This window comes from Stenella coeruleoalba (genome assembly GCF_951394435.1).
Source record: "Stenella coeruleoalba genome assembly, chromosome: 16".
Taxonomy (NCBI): domain Eukaryota; kingdom Metazoa; phylum Chordata; class Mammalia; order Artiodactyla; family Delphinidae; genus Stenella; species Stenella coeruleoalba.
This window is the reverse complement of record NC_137162.1, coordinates 839,821-862,299: the sequence shown is the minus strand read 5'-3', so window position 1 is coordinate 862,299 and position 22,479 is coordinate 839,821. Positions and strand designations below refer to the sequence as shown.

General features: G+C 54.1%; 1 protein-coding gene across 1 annotated transcript in view; it reads right to left on the bottom strand.

The window, feature by feature from the left end:
* CFAP46 (cilia and flagella associated protein 46) overlaps nt 1–22,479 on the bottom strand; it is a gene marked incomplete at both ends in the record, with an annotated part of 88,495 nt that overhangs the window by 3,728 nt on the left and 62,288 nt on the right. Inside the window, 15 exons of the mRNA XM_079900302.1 lie at nt 95–197; nt 687–722; nt 793–853; nt 955–1,025; nt 7,479–7,640; nt 8,571–8,650; nt 9,426–9,550; nt 9,844–9,974; nt 10,135–10,211; nt 10,699–10,796; nt 15,387–15,557; nt 15,989–16,168; nt 16,250–16,384; nt 18,016–18,204; nt 18,935–19,123. Of these exons, the coding sequence (XP_079756428.1) occupies nt 95–197; nt 687–722; nt 793–853; nt 955–1,025; nt 7,479–7,640; nt 8,571–8,650; nt 9,426–9,550; nt 9,844–9,974; nt 10,135–10,211; nt 10,699–10,796; nt 15,387–15,557; nt 15,989–16,168; nt 16,250–16,384; nt 18,016–18,204; nt 18,935–19,123 (1,808 nt within the window). The remainder of the gene's footprint in view (nt 1–94; nt 198–686; nt 723–792; nt 854–954; nt 1,026–7,478; nt 7,641–8,570; nt 8,651–9,425; nt 9,551–9,843; nt 9,975–10,134; nt 10,212–10,698; nt 10,797–15,386; nt 15,558–15,988; nt 16,169–16,249; nt 16,385–18,015; nt 18,205–18,934; nt 19,124–22,479) is intronic.

Here is a 22,479-nt window from a genome sequence, read left to right as displayed (position 1 = left end):
ACGGGGAGGGGGGAAGGGGCCGCATGCGGAGCGCCCCTCGGGCTGGCGCACCCCAGCCACCGCAGGACGGCGTCCCAGGAACCCAGATGCCAACCTGGGAAACTGCTTCTTTCCCAGATGCCCCGCCCATCTCGCAGTGAACGTGTCTCGGTATCTTTCCAAAATTTTCCGGGTCACGGAGACAGGAGTCAGCATTTCTGCAGCCAGAATCGGATGGTGAGAAAACTTAGGCGCACCGCGCGTGTGGGCACGGGCGGTCCCGGTGCCCTTGGCGGCTCTTGGCGTGGCAGGGCGGCCTGGGCCTTGGGCCCTCACAGACGGGGGCCCCGGGGGAGTGGAAATCTTAGTACTCCTTCCCTCCTTTGTGGAGAGATGAAAACACCAGCTCAGCAAAAGAGGAGCTGAGGAATCCTGTCCCCGAGCCGCAGAGGCAGCCCTCAGCCACAGCCGCAGGCCCGGAGTGGGGCACGGCGCCGCCTCGGGCCCAGGTCACACAGCTGTCGCCCTGACTGGCCGCAGACGGTGAGGGCGGGGTCTCGGAGCACACCAGTGTCCCCCTCCTGCCCACCGTCAGTGTAGCAGGAGGTGACGGAGGGCCGGGTGGCAGCAGAGGCCGAGGCACCCGGTCCACGATGCTCCGAGTGCTGTGGGCGGCGTATGGCTTGTGCGTGGGCGGGAGGGCTCACCTGGGCCTCGGGCCTCCTCGTAGGGGTCCACAACGACTGGGCCTTGGTTAAGGAGAAACAGGACCACACACTCGCTGTCTGGGGCAGAAGCAGCAGCAAAGGATACATCTGAAGTTGTCCGCGTCGACCGCGATGCAGTCGGGGGGGATGATCCGGGACACGACGCGCTGCAAAGACAGGCAGGCGTCCTTGGGGATGCGTCCTGGGGGCACGGCCGGACCTCGGGCCCCGCCCGGCTCTCTGCCTCAGCGGGGCCTCGACCACCTACCTTTGCTCCCTTCTTTGCTGTGCCTCTCTTTCTGTGATCTTTACCTCTGCTCTCCTTTTTCACATTCCCTTCTGTTGAGACAATAACAAGAAGTGGTGATGTCCTGGAACTAGACAGAGGCCGTGGTACACGACGTTCGAATGCTTAAATGCTTAATTTTATATTACGTGAATCTCACCTCAATGAAAAAAACAAGAAGTGGTGTGAACAGTTGATTTCCATTTTTGTAAAGTTGAAATGGCAGTAATCTCTCAAAGGTAAAGGCTCACAGGGTTGGGAAAGGCCCGGGCCAGGAGACCTCAAGAAAGGAACGGCCGCCAGAGGTTCCCGGGCCCATGCGGCTGCCCAGTCACACACCACGCTGGGCACCTACCGGTGCACCTGCTGAGCTGGCCCAGTCGCAGAGGGCTGGGCCCTGCTGGCCCCGCTCCCTCTTGCAGGAGTATTTACACCTGCCCCCGCTGTGCTCCCATTCTGGTGAAGGTAACCGAAAATAATGCCAGTTTCCTTCATTCCCGTCTGGCCGCCTCAGAGATGTAAGCGCTGATGTGGGCCTCTCTGCCGTGTCCCAGCCTTATGGGGGCACCGCTGGGAAGCAGCTTGCCCTAGATTTGGATGGCTTTCTCCACCAGGATGAGAAGAACTCCTGGTTTGCTAAGAATTTCTATTACGGATGCATGCTTTTTTTTTTTTTTTTTTTTTTTTTTGCGGTATGCGGGCCTCTCACTGTTGTGGCCTCTACCTTTGCGGAGCACAGGCTCCGGACGCGCAGGCTCAGCGGCCATGGCTCACGGGCCCAGCCGCTCCGCGGCATGTGGGATCTTCCTGGACCAGGGCACGAACCCGTGTCCCCTGCATCGGCAGGCGGACTCTCAACCACTGCGCCACCAGGGAAGACCCGAATGCATGCATTTTATCAAATGCTTTTTTTCCTGCATCATCTTGGATGTTTATAAGTTCGATTTCCCTTTAATCTGTTCCTCTGTGATACCTGTAAGTTTTTAAGGTCAGACTGGGTGATGAAATGTTACATGTTTCTTTCTTTCTTTGCTACTCCTGAGAAGTTTGGGTGTCAGGGTCTGGACTGGCCAGCAGAAGGATGGCTTTTTTTTTCTTCTACCTGGGGAGACATGTATAGACTGACATGCACGGTTTCTTGAAATTTTGGTAGAATTCAACAGAAAAATGGTAAAAGCAATATTTTTTGTGGGGAAATGTAAATGTATTGATCGTCCTTTCTTCGCTATGAGGCCGCTGGGTTTTCTTTCCTTCTTGAGTCTCCAAGTATTTTTGAATATATTGTCGAAAAGTTGTTCATAATATTCTCTTATTCTCTTAAATCTCTGATGCTCTTTAGAGCTGGTGTCTCTTGTATTTCTCACATTGTTTATTTATGTCTTGTCTGTTTTTTTCTGGATCATTCTCACCCAAATGTGTCTATTTTATGAGGTTATTTTTTCCCAAATAACTAATTTTTGTCTTTGCTTCCTATTTTGTTTTAGGGTCTGTTCGTGATCCTTTAAGCATTTAAAGCTAAAGGATCCTTCTAGATTCTGCTGTGGTAACATCCAGCCATCTTTGGCATTCCTATCATTGCTTCTTCTGAGTCCCGGGAGTTTTTAGAAGTCAGTGTTTTAAAATTTCCAGATGTATGGGAGTTTAAAAAATCCGTCTTTTGGGAATTGGTTTCTAACCTAATCACATGTGGCCTCAGCCAGTTTCTGTGATTGTTTCACGTGCACCTGAAAAGAATGGGAGTCTCTAAGTTTTAGACGCAGGGCCCACGTGTCTGTTAAGCCAAGTCTGTTAAGCGTGTTGCCGCAATTCTCGCTGTTGGCGCTCTTTCTGCTTGTCTGACCTTTCGGTCGTGGGGGCGTGCGGGAATCTCCCATCGCGGGAGTGGCCACCAGCCTCGCCCCCGGTGCTTGTTACTTGCTGCCTCCCGTATCGAGGCTCTTTGATCCTGCCACGAACTTCACCGCTATCACTGTGTGATGACCCTACGGACGCCCGCGGCGGTGAAGTCGGCTCCGGCGGACAGTGCGACGGAGGCCCTTTTGGGGGCTCGCCCGCCCGGCTCCTCTTTCCGCTCTTCTGCTTTCTGGCTTTTGCGCCCCCTTTCTGTTCAGGAGAGTCTCACGTGGCCGGCACCCCATCTACGCGCTCCTGTTTACGGTGTCTTTAGTCGGCAGGTGTGCTGCACTCACTGGTTCGGTTCCTGATCTGATGGATGGGCCACCGCACCTTTTCGCCCGTGGGTTCTCCGTCCTCTGCTCCGTGTGTGCGTCTCCACCACTGGCTCTTTGTAACTCGACTGAGGGGTTGGTTCACTTGTTTTTCTTATTCATTTTCCCTCTTTACTGGTTTGGAATTTATACACCAGTTATGCTCTTTCGTGATTATCCTTAAAGGTTTGCCATGAATATTTAACACTCAAAGGGCATTCCTCCAGCCTGAAGGGTTCAAGGCTCTGAGAACACTTCACTCTGGGACCTGCAGAATCCTTTTTATCCCCACTCCGTAATGCATTGAAAAGACTTCACTCACATTTATGCAGTATTTTTGTTACTTTATGGTGAGAGTTTGTATTAGGGTCTAGTTGCTGCTGTAACAAATTACCACAAATGTTGGGACTTAAAACAACACCAATTTATTACCTTACAGTCTGAAGGCAGGAGTCGAAAGGGGTCCCCCTGGATTAAAGTCCAGGTGCGAGGGAGGCTGTTTCCCTTGGGAGGCTCCGGAGGAGAATCGGCTCCCTTGCCTTTTCCAGCCTCCAGAGGCGCCACGAGCCCCTTCCGCTACCGCCGCACCCTCCTGCCTCCCTCTTTTCAGAACCCTGGCGATGACACTGGGCCACCCAGACAATCAGGACAGTCTCCCCATCTCAGGACCCTTCACTGAATCACATCTGCAAAGGCCCTTTTGTCACATCAGGGCACCTCCTCTGGGGCCCGGGGTCAGGGCGTGGGCACCTTTAGGGCCGCTATTCTGCTAACCCCACCAGGGGGTGGGCTGCTCTTCCAGACAGCGCTGGCGGCGCAGAGCGGCGGGGACAGGAAGGCCCTTTCAGTGAATGGGGCGTGCACAGCGGGGGACTCACGTGGGAAAGAGAGACCTGCCCCTTATCTCACACTGTGTGCAAAACCGATTTCGGATGGAAGGTACGTGAAGACGTGAAGGACAAAAAGAGAGACACAGTTAGAAGACATCATAGAACCTTCATGATCTTCAGGTAAGAAAATGTTCTTTATAAAAAGACCCCAAAAGCACCAGCTGTTAAGAGAAGATGGATGCATTGGACTATATTCAAATATTTTGTTCACCAAGAGGTACCACGTAAAGGAGTGAAAAGACCAGCTGCAGACTGGGAGGACATCTGTAGTTCATAAAATGATCAGAAAATTTATACAAACCTAAAGAACAAAAGGCAGATAACCCAAGAGAAAAACTGGCCAAAGACTAGAACGGATTTTCACAAGTGAGGACATCAAACGGCCCATAAAATGTGGAAGGGCTGGGCTCGCCAGCAGCAGGGGCTGCAGATAGGCGGGGCTTGAGCCCGAGGCCCCGCCCGCAGCTCCTGGTGAGCCCAGCACCGTGGCCTCTTGGGGGCGCAAGACCTGTTCTCTCTCCCGTCCTTTGTATCTGGCCCATTAGCGTCCTTTTATTTACGCTGATTTCCTTAAAGAAGCATGTTTGGGACCTTGCGTTTCCATCCCCAAAGGTGATCTTTACCTTTTAACTGGGATGTTTTGACCTTGTGCGGAGACTGTGATTACTGATGTGGTTGGGTGGAAACACACCATCTTGCTGTTTGTTTTCTATTTGTCCTGTCTCTTCTTTGTTCCATGTCCCTTCTTTTTTCTGCCTTTTTCTGATTAATCATATTTTTTTTTATGATTCCATTTCGACTTCCTCGTTGTGTACTAGCTGTACCTCTTTGTTTCTGTTTTCAGTGGCTGTGCTGGTCCAGTAGCCCGAGCCTCCATTCTCCACCCCCCACCAGCCTTTGCTGCCCCACAAGTTACATTTGTATACTGCTGTAGAACCCCACGACACGTTGCTATTATTTTTCACTCCAAGCTGTCAAAATCTTTTTTTTTAATTAATTAATTTATTTTTGGCTGTGTTGGGTCTTCATTTGTGTGCGAGGGCTTTCTCCAGTTGCGGCGAGTGGGGGCCACTCTTCATCGGGGTGCGCGGGCCTCTCACTGTCTCGGCCTCTCGTTGTGGAGCACAGGCTCCAGACGCACAGCCTCAGTAGTTGTGGCTCACGGGCCCCGTTGCTCCACAGCATGTGGGATCCTCCCAGACCAGAGCTCGAACCCGTGTCCCCTGATTGGCAGGCAGACTCTCAACCACTGTGCCACCAGGGAAGCCCCTGTCAAAATCTTTTAAAGAGATTTTAAATTAAGAAAAAAGCTTTAAATATTGACCCACCTAATTCCAGTTTCTGGTGTTTATTTCTCTGTGCAGATGCAGGTTCCCATCCTTTTTTCTCCTGCCTGGAGAACACTCTGCAGCATTTCTTGTGGGGTAGGCAGGCCTGCTGGGGAAGAATTCTTTCAGCTCACCTATTTCTGAAAAAGTATTTCACCATTGTTTTTGAGAGTTATTTTCAAAAATATCTGCATTGATAGATATTTTCTTTAATAATTTAAAGCCGTTCCTCACGGCTTGCATTGTTTCAGCCGAGAAGTCTGCTAACTCTCTTGTATTTGTTTCTGGATATGTAATGTGTCTCTTTTCTTGGCTGCCTGTAAACTACTCCGTCACTGGATTTAATCACCCTGTGACTACAATGGTCCCTGGTATGGTTTTATGTCTTGTTTGGGATTCATTGAACTTCCTGGGTCTGCAGGATTACAGTTTCCATCAAAATTGGGAAAAGTTGGCCATTATTAACTCAAATGCTCCCCCGGCAAAGACTCCAGTTACAGGCAGGTCCGGCCGCTTCACTTTGTCCAGCAGCGCACTGGTGCTCTGTCTCTGTTTCTGTTTTTGTTTTTTTTCAGTTTTTTCCTGCTGTTACTTCTTCAGGCTCACTAGTCTCTTCTCCTGTCGTGTCAAGTTGCATGAATGCTGCCCAGGGCATGTCCCTCCTCAGCAGAAGTTCAGTTCTGGTCCGTTTTACATCTTCCGTGTCTTTGCTTACCGCCTCCTGGAACACCTGGATTATAGTTCCAGGAACTGTCACCTGGGTCACCTCTGGTTCGCTTTCGATTGGCTTTTCTCTTAACCACGGGTCTTTGCGTGCCAGGTGGTTTTGATCGGACGTCAGACGTTTTGAAGTTTTCCTTGTTGGGTCCTGGATTTTTAAAAACACTCTACCCATCTTGAGCTTTATTTCGGGATGCGGTTAAGTTACCTGGAAATAGTTTGATCCCTTGAGGCCTGTTTTTAAGTCCTGTTGGTGGGACTAAAGCCAGTCTCCCTAGTGCAGACAGGCAATGCCCTCTGGTTCCTGTACCTGATAGCTGTGAATTGTAAGATGTTCCATTCTGGCTGTAGTCTCCACACACGCTTGCACTGACCAGCTCTCAGCAGAAGACTGAGGGGGGCCCTCTGCAGGTCTCTCCTCCCAGGACCGCCTTGGGTGCCCAGCCCCTCGTCTCCTCGCCTCGGGGAGACCGCCAGGCTCTGCCTGGTCCCCCACCCCCGCACCATGTGCTTCAGCCTGTGGACTCTCTCCAGGCAGAAAGCTGGGGCTCACCTGCTTGTTTCTCTCTCTTGGGGATTGCTGTCCCCCACTGCCTGTTCTCCAATATCTGAAAACCGCTGTTTCAGGTATTTTTCAAATTATTTATTTATTTATTTTTTGATGTGGACCATTTTTAACGTATTTATTGAATTTGTTACAATTCAACATTAGCTCCCCGACCAGGGATCGAACCTGCACTCCCTGCATGGGAAGGTGAAGCCTTAACCACTGGACTGCCAAGGAAGTCCCTGTTTCATGTATTTTTGTCTGAGTTTTTGTTCTTCCAGCTGGAAGGGCAAATGTGGTCCCTGTCACCTCATCTTGGATGAAAACAAAAGTCCAATCTATCTACTTTTAAGGTAATTTGATATTTATCGTAGTGCAACATACACGCAGAAAACTGCACACAGCACCAGTGTACATCCTGGAGAATTTGCACACCCCAGGCACGGCCAAGTCACAGAACATGATCATGCCTGAGTCCCCAGCCACCCCCAGGCCAAGCCAGGTCCCCCTCGTCCTCTCCCTCATTGCCTCTCGTCATCTGATTGATGACTAACTGTGTAGTTGGTTGGTTATCACCAGTCCCCTCCTTTGAAACAGAAGTATGTGAGGCCAAGAACAAAGTTAAATTTCCTGTTCAGGGCACGTTTGGCACCTAACAGGGCACCGGCACATAGCAGGTGTTCTCGGAATGAACCAGGGCCTCGAGAACTATGGTAACAGCTGATAACTATTTTTTGACAAGAGTTACATTCTCTTATCGTGAAAGTCACTTAAATATTTGCATTTTAAAGTCAAGTGTCAGTGTAGCTCTTACCTGTCTCCTTTCTATGCAGGCGGTTCCACAGCATCTGGAGAGAAAACTCTCGTGACACGGAGGAGACCATCCCTTCATCGAACACAGAGAGACCTTCTAACGGCAGCTCCAGAAGGTGCCTGTCAGCGATCAGGATGACGTTGTCTGCGACCTCGGGCTGCACTGTGGGCGGGAACGCCAGCGGCTACCAAGGCAGCGGCAGACACCTGAGGGCCAGGCTCTGCCCCTCGCCACTGAGGCCGTCTGGCTGCTGCGCAGCCCCCGCCTGGCGGGAGACGCGGAAAGGGTCTGAGCCGGGCACAGCTCGCAGGCACGCCAGCGCCGTCTTGGGGGTACACGCTGGTTTTGACGGTGCGGCCGGGTCACAGCCAGGACCTGGACAGAGGCCAGGCCATGGGGACGTCGGGTCCCCTGAGGTTCTGAGGGCCGCCCAGGCTCCGCGGCCTCACCAGGGAGCCCCTTCAAGGGACGAACATCTGGACGAACCCCCCTCCCCGAGGGCCGTCCAGGCAGGGGCCACGGCCTCTGGGGACAGCTCCGTTCGAGGAAGGGTAGTGGCGCTCCCCTGACACCACGGCTTCTCCAGCCGTCGGGAAACCGGTGCAAAGGCTGAGGCCACCAGACATGTCAATGGAATTGATGTGTTTGCAAAGTCAAGTTACTTAAAGTCCAGCGGGTTTTCATCTGGGAACGTTTAGGGCAGAAGCTCCGTCACACAAGTGGTCACTGGGCTCCCGGCAGCTGCACACCTCGGCGCGGCCTGGGACCTCGGGCACCGGGTGGCTCAGCCACGGGGCAGGTGGCGGGGAGCAAACAAGAGCACTTCAGCTTCCACGTAGGAAAGCAGCAGACTGCTGACCTGGGAGGCCCGTCTGCCCTCCTGCCGTCTGACGTGCTCAGGAGGGTGACGGCGACGTCACCATGGTTTCTGCCCGGGCATCCGGCAGGGCAGGGGCATCTGCGGTCGCGTGGGCAGTGGCGGGGTGGCGCAAACCTTCCGGGAAGGCTGCCCCCGGCGGCCCCGCTGCAGCCACAGAGAGCACAGCTCTGCCGGCCTCCATCCCACAGACACGGACCTGGGGCCCCACTCACCCTGCGGCAGGAACTCTTCCCTCTCCTTGTCTTTGCCCTTGTATTTTCCCAAATCCGCAACAACTGTGGGAATCGGCGCTCTGAAAGGCAAAGGCAGAGATTCAGTTTTAAAAACTCCATGAAAATCACTGAGAACAGGGACAGCATCTCCTCAGGCTGTTCCCACCAGGGCAGTGAGGGCCACAAGACTCTCCCGGCCCGCTGTTGGGGACCGGTCTCCTGAGATGCGGGCAGGGACAACAGGCAGGATGTGAACACACAGGATTCAGGATGCTCTGGCCTGCTGGCCAATCAGGGAAGTTCACCTGCCCGACCCCTACCTTCTCTCCCACCAAACACAGACCCAAGGGGCCAGGTACTTCACCGTGCTCTCCCCTCCTTCTCACACCCAGGCCAGCGGCTCAGAGGGCGGCAGGGGCCCGTACGGCGGGGACGCCCCCAGAAAAGGTTTCAAGCAGGGCCAGACTTCCTCCCGATGGCAGGCGGACAGAGCCCGGGCTTCTGTTCTCAAAGAGCCTGTGCACGTCTCCCGTTTAATCGAACGGTCCGATTCAGCGCAGAGAGAATCCCACCAAGCCTACGGCGCTGTGGCCTCAGAGATGCGAGTTTCCACGAAGGAAACAGCTCTGACTTTCCCACGCCCACAGCCAGTCGCTCAGCTGGCCCTGGGACTCAGGGAGCTTGCAGGCCGCGCCCCGCAGCCCGGGGTGTCCCTGTACCTGTGCACACCTGGGTGCACCTGTGGGGACAGAGAGACGACACGACCCTGTACCTCGAGGGCTCGGGCAATCCAGACGGCGCCTGCTCTCCGCACCCTGTCCCTGAGCTCCTCAGGAATCAGCCCTCGATGGGTACCTGGCTTCCGGGGGGCAGCTGAGCAGCGGGAACAGTGGCCTCAGATACTCCTCCATGGGCTTCACGACCTCCGCGAGCCTCTGCACAGCGTGTTCTTCCCCTCTCAGGGCTGCGCCCTCTGACTCCTTCTTGCCCCAAAGACAGCCGCAGTCAGAGGCGTCAAAGGGGAAGAGGGACGAGACCCTGCAGGCGACCCCCCAGGACAGGCCCAGCTCAGCAGCCAGCAGCCCCCCACCCCCGACTCCTCTGCCAGCATCGCGGAGGCGTCTGCAACAGACTTGGCTCAAGGATTGGTCCCGTGCCTGGTCTGGGAGCCTGACACGGCGTCCAGCAGCGCCTGGGGGGTGGTCCTCGCCCAGGCCTCCCCACCCTGCCCTGCGGGGTGGAAGCAGCCCTGGCACCGGGCTCGGGGCCTCACCAAGCCTGGGCTCAGGGCCGTGTCCTCACTGTGTGCCTCAGCCTGGGTGTGCTCCCGGAACTGCTGGGCACTGGCCAACAGGGAGGAGAAGGCGGCTGGGCTCACGGCCATACGAGTCACCTTGCAGGAGCCTGCAGAGACAGATGCCGCCGCTGTCCCCACACGCGGCTTCGCAGAACGCCCCCCGGGGCTGAGGGGACCGCGGGTGGGAACGGGTGCGCACGCTCGGCCTTGGTGCCGGTGGGCGCACCCCTGCACACGCCCCGAGGGTGGTGCTCCGGCAGAACTCACCCCCGACCTGGGGCAGTTTGCCTTTGGCTGCGGGGATGAACTTGGATTTCTCGTAGGCAGCGCCATACAGATGGGTCCTGTTGGCAGGACGTAGGGTGGGGTCAAAGCCCGGCTCCGGGGATCCCAGAGGAGCCCCGACGACGAGGCCGACTCTGTGCCACATACCCACCCTGCCGGGAACAGGAGCCTCCTCCCTGCGGTGCCCCAGCCAAGTCAGACACAGGGTTAAAGCCGGCCCCTGGGGGGTCTGTGTGCGGTGCTGCGAGAGGCTGGGACACCAGCTTCTCCCCAGACCAGTGGGCTCTGCGCCACTTGAGCAGTGAACTTCAGACCAGGGCCACGTGCTGGCGGGAGGTGGCACCGTGCCCTCTCCCCTCCCCGGGTCGTACGGGCCAGCCTGGCCATCGTGGCAGAGGGACAGTCGCCCCCCGCCTCCCCCCTCAGCGGGCAGCCCCCGCCGGCCTGTCTGTCCCTCGGCTTGGCAGCCCCGTGCTGTGTCCACAGGGACCTTAGCGGGCAGAAGCCTGGGTAGCAAGCCCGAGAACAGGAGAGAGAAGGCCTCACCTGTCCCGTGAGTGGTGCAGAAAGAGGATCCGAAAAGTGGGAGGGATTTCACTCAAGAAGTTAAAGTGCTGTTCGGTGACCCAGAGATTCTGCCAAGCCTGCGGGGGGCAGTCAGGAGTCAGCGCCGGGCGGCGGCTGCGGGGCCGGGCGCCGCCACAAGGGGGCAGCAGACGCACGCGGACTTCACCGCTGCCCTGGACACTGGCTCCGCCGGTACCGCCAGAGCCCGACCCGCCGCCGCACACCCGCAAAGGCACCGAGCCCAAAGGCGCACGGAAAAGCCCCGGCACGTCCTGCAGCACAGCTGGCGCCCTCTCCCCTCCCCGCGGTCCCAGCGCCCCCCGCGCAGACACCGGCAGGGCACGCGCAGGACCCGCGCTCCCGGCCCGCAGGCCGCGGGGGGCGGGGGCGGCCGGCGGTTCAGCCTGCCCGGACCCGGGTCCCCCTTCTCTGCGGGGAAGGGTCCGCAGCGGGGGCCACACAGCACCCCGCGGGCCGCCTCCCCAAAGAGCAGCGGTTGCTCAGAAGCCCATTCCCCACTTTCGGATGAAATGAGCTTCAGCTTTGCCCAAGCCGACCAGCGTCGGCACTCAAGCCCACGGAGGTGCGGAGGGGCTTCTGGGACGCTTGCCCCGGCGGCGAGCGGACACACGGAAGCCGTGGGAACGGCGCTCGGGAGGCTGCGGGCTGCTCACAGGGGCCACGGCCTCGCTCCAGGGGAGGCGCCGGCAGGCTTCCGCAGCTCGGGCGGCCCGCTGTGCGAGGCCCGGGCCCTCCGCGCTGGCGCACGTGGTGGCTGACCCCGCTGCCCTTTGCTGCCTGCAGAGTGTCCCATCGGTGAGGGCACCGCTTCTCGTCGTCCCTTCTGTGGCCACTGGGCACCTGGGTGGGCTCCCTTTTTGGGCCACAAATGCTGCTGTGACGTCTGTTCTTTGGGGACCACCGGCCGCAGGGGAGTTGCTGGGGGACGTCGCTTCCAAAGGGGCCACCGGGCCCCACCCCTGCCAGGGCCCCGCCTGCTCTCCCGCCCTTGGGGTTTGCACCTGTTCCCTTTCGGCCCTTCTGGTGGGTGTCTAGCAGTACCTGAACGGGGCTTTAAGTTTTCCATCTTCCTGATGAGCAGTGAACTTGCGCGTCATTTACAGAGTTTACTGGCCACTTGGGTATCTTTTGTGAAATTCCAGTCTTGTGATTGTTTTCTGTGGGACAGTCAGTCTTTCTCCTGCCGAGAGGGGACACCTCCTGTCTACACACAGGACACCAGCCCCTGGCCCCCCGCGTGTGTTGTATCTCCTCTGGGGCTTGCCTTTTGACTCCTGGGCTATGGTTTTGATGAACACAAGTTCTTACTGTCAGTGCAGTACAACTGATCATTCCCCTTTTGATGGTTAGCACCTCTGTCTCCTGCGTAGTAAGTCTTCCCTACTCCGAAGGCATGAAGAGGTCCCCTTAAAGCTTATTCTGAAAGCTCTGCTGTGTTACCTTCTCAGGTAGAGCTGCCCTTCGTGCAGGGCTGCACCATCCGCTCTTCTGCCGTAAGTGTCGCGCTTTTCATCTGTCAGGTGTGGGTGGTGGGTCTGTTTCTGGGCGTTTTCTTGTCCCATCGGTCATTTTCTCCATTTGTGTGCCAATGCCACCCTGTCTTACCTTCTATAGTTTTAAATACGTCTTGGTATCTTGTATAGTAAGCTGGCGTTTCCTTACAAACATCTTAGTATAGAGCCTTCCCCCACAAACAGCTGCCTCTGGGCTTACTTAGTTCTTCTTGAATTTTCCTTAGGATAGGTTTGCAGTTTTCAGGGTAGAAGTCATGTGTATCTTTTGTTAGATTTTCCTTAGGTATTTGATTGTTTTTGATGTTACTGAAAACGGTATTATTCGGACATTGTCATTGCTTGTTTGTAACTGGCATGTAGAGATACAAGTCATGTTTACAGCCTTCAGCAGTGACCTGCCAAATCTGCATGTTAAATCTGTTATCGAGAGACTGATTTTCAAGGCCCACAATCATGCTGATTGTGAATAATCAGTTTTACTTCTTCCTTTTCAGTGCTTCTGCCCTTTATTCGTTTTTCGAGTCTAACTGTTCCATTGAATAGAAGCAGTGATAGCTTTCTTGTGTCATTCTGACTCAAGGAGAAAATTTTTCAAAATTTTAGTATATAGTATGATGTGGGGTTTTTTTTGCGGTACGCTGGCCTCTCACTGCTGTGGCCTCTCCCGTTGCAGAGCACAGGCTCCAGATGCGCAGGCTCAGCGGCCATGGCTCACGGGCCCAGCCGCTCCGCGGCCTGTGGGATCTTCCCGGACCGGGGCACGAACCCGTGTCCCCTGCATCGGCAGGCAGACTCTCATCCACTGCGCCACCAGGGAAGTCCTGTAGTATGATGTTTGATATGGAGTTTTAAAGACATTCTTTATCAAATTAAGAAAATTATCTTCTATCTTGATATTTTGAAATCACAGACTGGTGCTGAATTTTGACAAATGTTTTTTTTGCGTCTATCAAGATGATCTTATGATTTTCTCCTTTTCCTCCTGTTAATACGGTGAATTATATTGAATGATTTAAAAGTATTAATCCACATGGAACACAGCCATTTGATCCTCATGTATTATCCCTTTTATAATCGCTGGATTTTACTTGCTAATACTTTGTGTCCACGTTGATGAGAGAGATTTTCCTTCCATGTAACGTCCTTGCTAGGTTTCTAGTATCGAGGCTCACTGGGCCTCTTTAAAGACAGTTAGGAAGTATTCCTTTTATTCCTATCCTCTGGAAGTGTTTTGAAGGATTACTTTTTCCTTCAATGTCTGGAAGAATTTATTGGCGAAGCCAGTTGGGTCTGGGATTTTCTTTGTGGGAATGTTTTTAATAAAAGCTGCCATTTCTTGAAGCGATATTATTCAGATTTTCCATTCTGTCCGCTTTGGTAGGTAATATTTTTGGGGGAATTTGTCCATTTCATCCAAATTGTCAAATTTATTAGAGTAAGGTTATAAAAAATAGTCTCTTACTAGCTTCTTGATGTCTGAAGGATCTCGTGATGTCTTTTTATTACCGATACCGAAATTTTTGTTTTCTTTCTCTTTTTTCTTTATCGGGTCTTTCTAAGTGTTTATCAATTTTATTAGTCTTCTCTTTGGAACCAACACTTGTCATGATGATTTCCTCTGCCGTAAGTGTGTTTTAATTTCATGGCTTCTGCTGTTCTCGTTCTTATTTGTTTTCTATTTTTCTTAGGTGTTTTTACTCTAGCTTCTTGAAATCACAGCTTAAATCACTGTAAGACTCTCTTTTGTATTCAAGGCTGTATTTTTCCTCCACGCCCTGTTCTGGACAAGTCGCCTAGGTTTTGATATACAGTATTTTTATTCTCTAAGTCAATTTAAAATATTTTATAAATTCCATCGTGATTTCCTCTTTGACAAACTGATGATGATAGACATACTGGTTAATTTCAAGGCAGTTGTGTGTTTTACAGGTATCTCTTAGTTACTGATTTCCGTTTTAATTTCCTTGTGGTTAGAAAACAAACTGAATGACTTCAGTGCTTTGGAACTTGTTGAGGCTCTCGTGGCCCAGGGCTGGTCACACTGGCGCAGCATTCCAGGCCGGGTCTGTCCAGACCTCCTGCACTCACAGATGCCCCACACGCTTCTGCAGGCCACTGCCTCTTCATCTGCTCATCGTGCCAGCAGCCAAGAGGGCGGCTGCAGCCTCCCCGCAGAGCCGGGGGTCTGTCTGCAGCTGCTCTGTCTCTGGCAGTTCTCTTCTGCGCCTTTGAAGCTGCATCACTGGTGCTCATGGATTCAGGACGGTGGTCCGCGCTGCCCGGCTCCTGGGCCGTTTCCCTCCAGTAAGGCATCTTAGCAGAACGCTCACTGCTTCTCACCTGGTAGTGTTTTCACGGTTCATGTACTGCTTCTCACCTCCTCCAGGCTGGCCTGGCCCAGAGCAGCCTGCACCCCGTCTTGCCTCTGCCCCATAGGAGGGAGGATTCCCATCCCTGGGTCACGGCACTGGCTCTCGGCCTGGTGACTTTTTTGGTTGTCACACCTGGGGAGGTGCTGGAGGCCAGGCTGCCGCTGAACACCCACGGCGCACAGGACGGCCCCACCACAGAGGGTCATCCTGTCCTCAGAGGTCAAAAGGAGGAAAGCAGCCGGGTCAAGGGATATGAGGTTGGCCCATGCAAGTAACCGTGGAAGCCCCATGAAGGAGGAGGGTGGGCCTGACCAGAGCATCCGGGCCTGTTTTCTCTGTTGAGTTGCATCAAGTTTAATTTCTTTAAATCTCCAATTCATATTTGCTAGTCCAAATAAAAGCAGAGGTGCTATTAGCTACCATGCTCTGCAAATTTCTTTCAAAATTAAACTCTAAGACTTGACTGAGTATAAAACTTTCTTCAAACACAGTGAGGGCTGAAAGCAGAGCCCCGGGGTACTGTCCCCCTCGCGGCCTGCTGCAGCCCCTGGGCATTTGTACTTGCGAGCTCGCTGACTCTCGCTGTCACCGAGGAGGTGGGCTGCTATCCCCCCACCGGGCCCATGAGGAAGCTGCAGCTCAGAGAGGTTGAGTGGCCCTCCCAGAGCCACACAGCAAGCCAGGATTTGGACTCGGTCCGAGTATGTCCGCAGAGCCGCGGGGCCAGGGGCAGGGTCAAGGGCGTCCCTAGCTTGGTCACCTTGGATATGGCGGCCAGTCTCTGCTCCACGCTGGCAAACAGGTTGGTGGACGTCCTCTCCTGGCACCTCAGCCTGTGCTGCAGCTGCAGCAGCGCGGCCAGCTGTGAGCTGCTGGTGTTGGCCGTGGCCGTGAGCAGGACGTCTCGCATGCCCTCCGAGGCCGAGCAGCTCTGAAACAGACCACGGAGGCTGCCGAGGGGCCCGGGCGCCGTCCAGCGCGGGTGGGCGCCCAGGTGCTGCTCCTGGCAGCCGGCACAGCCGCGGGGCGAGGCCAGGCCGGACCTTCACCGCTGTGCCCGCAGGCCTGCAGCTCAGGACGCAGGGAGGAGGGCTCGACGCTCTTGCCCTACGTCGCAGGAACACGAGCTTGGAGGGCTTCTGCTGCTCGTGCACCCGTGAGCCTCCGGGCAACCTCGGGGGGCCGGCCCCCTTCTCTTGGTGCCCACGGTGCTTCCTCCAATGAGCGCCACCCTTGAGGCAGAGCCCAATTGCAGCCTGGCTGGCAGGGCCACCAACGGAGGGAGCACCGGGGTCTCGGGGACCCTCCTTCTCCCCAGTGGCTAAGAGGGACCTCGTGGAAGGCGCCCAGAGCAGAGCGCACCTGCGACAGCGCCAGGAACTGGCAGGTGGCCGCAGGGTCCAGGGTGCCGACACACTCCACCATCTCCAGGCTGGCGGCTGCGGCGATGTCCAGGAGGTTGCTGCCCAGGGCTACCTGCAGGCACTGCAGCAGCACCTCGGACGCCTGGGCCAGGTACCGCTGGGCCAGCGCCATCCTCCTCTGCGGGGAGAGGCTCAGGCTCAGGCCGGCTCCGCAGGCAGGGCGCGCCCGGGGTGGGGCTGGGGGCTGGGGCAGGGGTACCTTCAGATCCCAGCCTTTCCTGCTGTGCCCCTCGGGGGTGGCCCTGAGGGCCAGCAGGCCGCCGTAGGGCCCCTTGCGGTCCTCGTCCTCCTGGATGATCTCCAGACACTCGCGGCTGTTCAGCTCAGCGCCCCCCTACGGAACACGCACCTCCAGTCGGCCCGCACGTCAGCACGGACGGCAGTGCCCGCCGTGGCCAGGCGTCTCTGTAGGACCCCTGGGTGAGGGCGCTGTGGGCGCTGGGCCGGCATCTCGCTGATTTGGGTGACCGGCAGGACCCTGGCCCAAGAGCCTGGCGTTCGGCAGGTACAGCCAGGGTGGGGCCTCGGCGCACTCAGGTCAAGGGCCTTCTGTGCTCACTGCCCTTCAGTCCTTCAGAATCACCTCCCCCGGCATCAGGCCGGCCAGGACCCGGGGAGCCAGCTGCCAGTCTGCCCCAGGGGCCCGGGGGGCGAAGGCACAAACAAGGCCCTCCTGTCTGCAAGACAAGCCCCCTGACGGGGTCCTCAGGGTGCCAAGGGAAACTGCCTAGGGGGCAGCAGGCCCAGGAGGACTCGGGTTGAAGGGGAGCCCTGGGTTTGAGGGGACATGACACGAAGCGAGGCCTGGGGGGCACGTTTCCCCAGCGGCCCCTGCGAGTTGGGGTGTGGTGAGGGCCGCTTCATAGATGGGACGCCCGCTCAGAAAGGAGCTGTGTATCTGGTCCACGTCTGCCTGACTCAGAGCCACCTGCTCTGGTGCTCAGTAAATACAGGTTGAACAAGGGGCCAAACGCCATCAATTCACTCAAATGTGAGTCACGTCCTGCGGCCTGGAGACCCAGGACAGACAGTCACGGGCTGACCCCGGGGCCTGCACACCCAGCTGGGTCAGGGAAGTGGAGGCACCAGCCCCAAATCACACAGGGGTGCGGCGCCTGGCTGCTCGGGGCTGGGGGTCTCCTGAAAGAGCAGGGTCTACGGGGATAAGCCTGGCTGCACCGCCAAGCAGGTGCCTTCCAGTTGCAGGTGCCTTCCACCGTCCAGTTAGGACGGTGACCTGGAGCTTCCACGGCCAGCGGTGGCAGTGGCTGTCACCAGAGCTCCTTCCGAGGGGCGCCAGGCCTGCTGGGCAGCCTTGTGGGGGCTGAGGAGTGCTGGAGAGAAGGGTGTGGGCTTCTGTGCACTGATGCAGCTGCTGGGGTCAGGGCTTCACCTGACCGTATGGGTGGGGAAGGGGAGTGAGGAGGCGGGGCAGGGGAGTGAGGGGGTGGGGGAGGGCAGTGAGGAGTGGGGGAGGGGAGTGAGGGGGCGGGGGAGGGAGCGAGGTGGGCGGGGGCCCCCACTGTGCTATAGGATGCAGGTCCAGTGCTCAGGTGCAGGCCAGACGCCCAGGTGCAGCGCTGCCAGGGTGAGGGAGACACCAGGGACACCCACATTTGGGGTGGGGTGGGATGCCCCACTTAGGATGGGTCCGTCCTGCCCTCAGACCAGGACCAGCCGTGTGCCTGCCCTTCCTCTCCCACCCGTTCTTTGCAAAGGGCGGCCGCCCCTCCTCGGGCCTGTCCCCAAAGTCCCTGTCTCCGTCCTTCCCTGCAGGCCCCGGGCAGGGCTGCTGCCGCCCTTTCCTTCCTTCCATAGTCCACATCGCCCTGCTTGACGGGGATGATCAGAGACCTGTTTGCTACCTCAGTTCTTACTGAGGTCAGGTGAGCTCTAAATATCTTGTTTCTGTTTTTTAAGCGCAGGTGGTAGGTTTGTGAACCAGCCAGAAGCAGAAGCACATACCAAGAGGCTCTCCTCCCAGTAGAAGGCGGGGTGCAGGGGGTCTGCGTGCATGGCCAACAGGTGCAGGGCCTTCCCGGCCAGGCTCAGGAGCTGGGCACGGAGCTCCACGCAGCCGGTGCACAGTGGCTGCAGGCTCCCCAGCTGGGCCAGCACGGTGTGCGCCAGGGTCCGCTTCAGGGTGAACCACTTCTTCAGGGACACAGACCGCCTCAGTTACTCCACCCCCGCCCCAGAAACGCAATAGGCCCACCACTGCTGCCCCTCCCCAGTGGGACCCACCCTCTAACACCCCATGCATTGTGGCGAGGGTCTCCAAGGGTCAGGTGTTGGGAGGGTCTGAAGTCTGCTGATGGAACCTTAATTTGGGGCTGACTGACAGGGACTGAGTTTGTATGCAGCTCCATTTCAGGACTAATTTGATCCATTTAGAGTTACATCAAATTATTTGATTCATACTTCACGAAATCTAAGACAACGTCCAAAATGCCAGGACATGTTTCCCTAAAACAAATATTTTGCAAATGTAACTTATTTTCTCAACAGACTGCAGCTGACCTTTATGGACTCCTTACTGTGACGACATGACCGTCAGAGCAAACTCGCGCCTTGGGAAGGGAAGCCGTCTGTGCACAGGGGGTCTCCCCCTAAGTACGACCCCGCTTTCATTAGCCAGTTAGACGGGGCCTTTCTGAGGCCCACCGAGCTGCTGGGGGCTGCTGGGACCTGCCGGGAGCTGCGGGGGCAGGGAACCCACTCTGAGGGTTCAGAGACCTCAGGGGGAGGCCTGTGAAACCTGGCCTCCTGGACTCCCACTGGCTGGTCTGCACTTCAGGCACACGGAGGTGGAGGCCCCACCGCAGCATGACAGCCCCCGTTGGTGGGGGCCCCGGGGGACTGGTGAGTGTCCGTGGACGGTTACCAGGCCGACAGAAGTGTAGTCACTGGGGCTCTGCAGGTAGTCGGCCAGCAGCTTGTCCACCGAGCCCTGCTCCAGCTGCCGCTCCAGGGTCTCCTCCCACGTGCGCTGGAGAGTGTCCAGACACACCTCCACGAGGCTGAGCTTGAGGTGCGCCAGCCTCCTCCCCAGAGGGGTGCTGACGTGCTGCAACTGAGACGCGCGCAGGCAGTCACGGCACGGGCGCTCCCGCCAAGGCTCCGCCTCCACCCAGTCAGCCCCGACGGGCGCGCGCGTGCCGACGTACGGATACGCACGAAGATGGCGGCTGCACCCTCGCCCCCAAACCCCCTGCCCCCTCCGACTCAACCTCCTCCTTCTCAGGCAAACATGTGGCTACTTCCTGGGTCTACAAGTTAGCTTGCACTTTCTCGGGTTTCACACGAATGGAATCGTATAGCAGGTACTCTCTGCCTGGCGAGCTTCACTCGGCGTGGTTACGTTAGGGTCCATCCACGTTGCTGCCTGTATGTTAACCCCTTCGTGCAGCTGAGCAGTGTTCTGTCGTGTCGATGTGCCAGTGTGCTTACCCACTCACAGTCTGGGGCTGTTACAAATGCCACTGCTGTGAGCATTCGTGCACACGTGTGTGTGCGAACACGTGCTTTCACGTCTCTTGCGTAAACAGCTAGGAGCGGGACGGCTGGGGCATACGGCGGGCCTGTGCTTAACTCTTCAGGAAGCTGCCAAACCACCTCCCAAGGTGGCTGCACACGTTGTGTCCCCACGGGCAGCGTAGGAGAGTCCCAGTTCCTCAGGCTGTTCTAATATTCAGTGTGGTCGGTCCTTCAAGTTGTAACCATGTTAACAGGTGTGCGGCGGTTTTTCACTGTGGTTATAATCGGCGTTCCCCTGACTCACTAATAACGTTGGCCATCTTTTCACCTGATTATCTACCATCCACATATTTTCTTAGGAGAAATGTCTGTTCAAACGTTTGGTCTGTTTTTATTGGGTTGTTTATGTCTTACTAAGTTCTGAAAGTCCTTTGTATACTCTGGAGACAGGACATTTGTCAGATAAATGATTTGCAAACATTTTCTCCCCGTCATCGACGTGTCTATTCGTTCTCTTACTAGTGTCTTTTGAAGAGCAGCGTCCAATTTATACATTTATTGTTTGATGGATCACACTTTTGGTGTCACACGTAAGAAAGCTTTGCTAAACCTAAGGCCGCAAAGGTATTTTCCTGTTTTCTTCTAGAAGTTTGATAGTTTTAGCTCTTACATTTAGGCCTATGATCCATTTTTGAGTTAATTTTTACATATGGTGTGAGGTAAGAATTGAAGTTTATTTTTTGGATGCGGACGTCCAGTTGCTCCAGCACCACTGTTCTAAAGATGGGACTTTGTTCACTGAACTCTCTGCACCTTTGCTGAAAGTCAGTTTTCTGTCTCTGTGCGTGTATCTATTTCTGGATTCTCTATTACGTTCCACTGATGTCTGTGTATTTTTAACCCTAAAACCACACTGTCTCAGTTCCTGTAGCTTTTATAGTGAGTCAAAATCAGGTGGTGTCAGTCCTCCGACTTTGTTCTTCTTTTTCAAAGTTGTGTTGGCTATGTTAGGTCTTTTGAAATTCCATATAAATTTAAAAATCACTTTGTCAATTTCTAAAAAACAAACAAACCCTGCAGTATCTTGATCAGGATTGCAGATAATTTAGGGGGGAACTGACATCTTAATAACGTCAAGTTTTCTGAGCCATGCACTTGATATATCTTTCCATTTATCTAGGTATTGTTTAATTTTTCTCAGCAATGTTTTGTAGTTCTCGGGGTACGAGTTTTCACTTTTTTGTCAAAGTTCATATTTATGCTGTCATAAATGGTGTTGTTTTAAAATTTTTAATATCCAATTGATCATTCCTAGTATATGGAAATACACAATAATATTTGTATATTGTTCTTGTATCCTGCAGCCTTACTGAGCTCGTTCCTTAGTACCAACAGCCTTACTATTTTGTAGGTTACACAGGATTCTCTATACAGATGGCCACGTTAGCTGTGAACAAAGACAGTTTTACTTCTTCCTTTCCAGTCTGGACGCCTTTAATTTCTTTTTCTTGCTTTGTTGAATTGGCTAGAACTCTAATAAAATTCTGCATCAAAGTGGTGCAGGACGCATTGCTGTCTTTTTCCTCACCTAAGGGGAAAGCATTCAATCTTTCAACATGTGAGCTCTAGTTCTTTTCATAGATGCCCTTTATCAGATTGAGGAAGATCACTTCTATTAATACTTTGCTAAGAGTTTTTTTTTTTTAATCAGAAATGGATGTTGGATCTTGCCAAATGCTTTTCCTGCATCTATTAAGATGATCATTTATTTTTAATTTTTAAAAATATATGGTGAGGGCTTCCCTGGTGGCGCAGTGGTTGACAGTCTGCCTGCCAATGCAGGGGACATGGGTTCAGGCCCTGGTCTGGGAAGATCCCACATGCCGCAGAGCAACTAGGCCCGTGCACCACAACTACTGAGCCCGTGAGCCACAACTACTGAGCTTGCACGTCTGGAGCTTGTGCTCTGCAACAAGAGAGGCCGCGACGGTGAGAGGCCCGCGCACCGTGATGCAGAGTGGCCCCCACTCGCCGCAACTAGAGAAAGCCCTCGCACAGAAACAAAGACCCAACACAGCAAAAATAAATAAATTAATTTTTAAAAAAAAGAAAATTCTAAAAAAATATACGGTGAACAAAATTGATTGATTTTTGAATGTTAAACAAGTCCTGGGATAACCTCAACTTGGTATATAATCCTTTTTATACATTGTTGGACTTAATTTTCTAAATTCTGTTTAAAATTTTTCCATCTATATTCATGAAGAACAATGGCCTGTAGGTTGTTTTTTTTTTTTTTTAATATCTTTACCTTGTTTTGGTGTCAGCCTCATAGAAGAGTTGGGATGTATTCCCTCCTTTTCAATTTTCTCAAAGAGTTTGTGCAGAACTGGTATTAATTTTCCTTAAATGTTTGGTGGGATTCACCAGTAAAGCCATATGAGTCTGACATTTTCTTTGTGGAAAATCTTTGAACTACAAATTCGATTTATTTAGTAGACAGAGGGCTATTCAGTTTCTGTTTCTTTTTGAGTGAGCTTTGGTAGTTTGTGTCTTCCAAGCCATTTTCCATCCATTTCATCTAATTGTCAAATATATTTTGGCATAGAGTTGCTCATGATACTCCCTTATTATCTTTTTAATGTGTGTAGAGTCTGTGGTGATGTCACAGCTCTTATTTCTGATATTGCTTATTTATGTCCTCTCTCTCTCTCTCTCTCTTTTTTTTTTTTTTTTGATCAGTCTGGCTACAAGTTTATCACTTTACAGATCTTCTTAGAGAGACAGCTTTTGGCTTTATGATTTTCTTTTTAACTTTTGTGTTTCTATTTCATTGCTTTGTACTGTGATCTTCAATTTCCTTTCTTCTACTTATTTCTATTTCATTGCTTTGTACTGTGATCTTCAATTTCCTTTCTTCTACTTATTTCTATTTCATTGCTTTGTACTGTG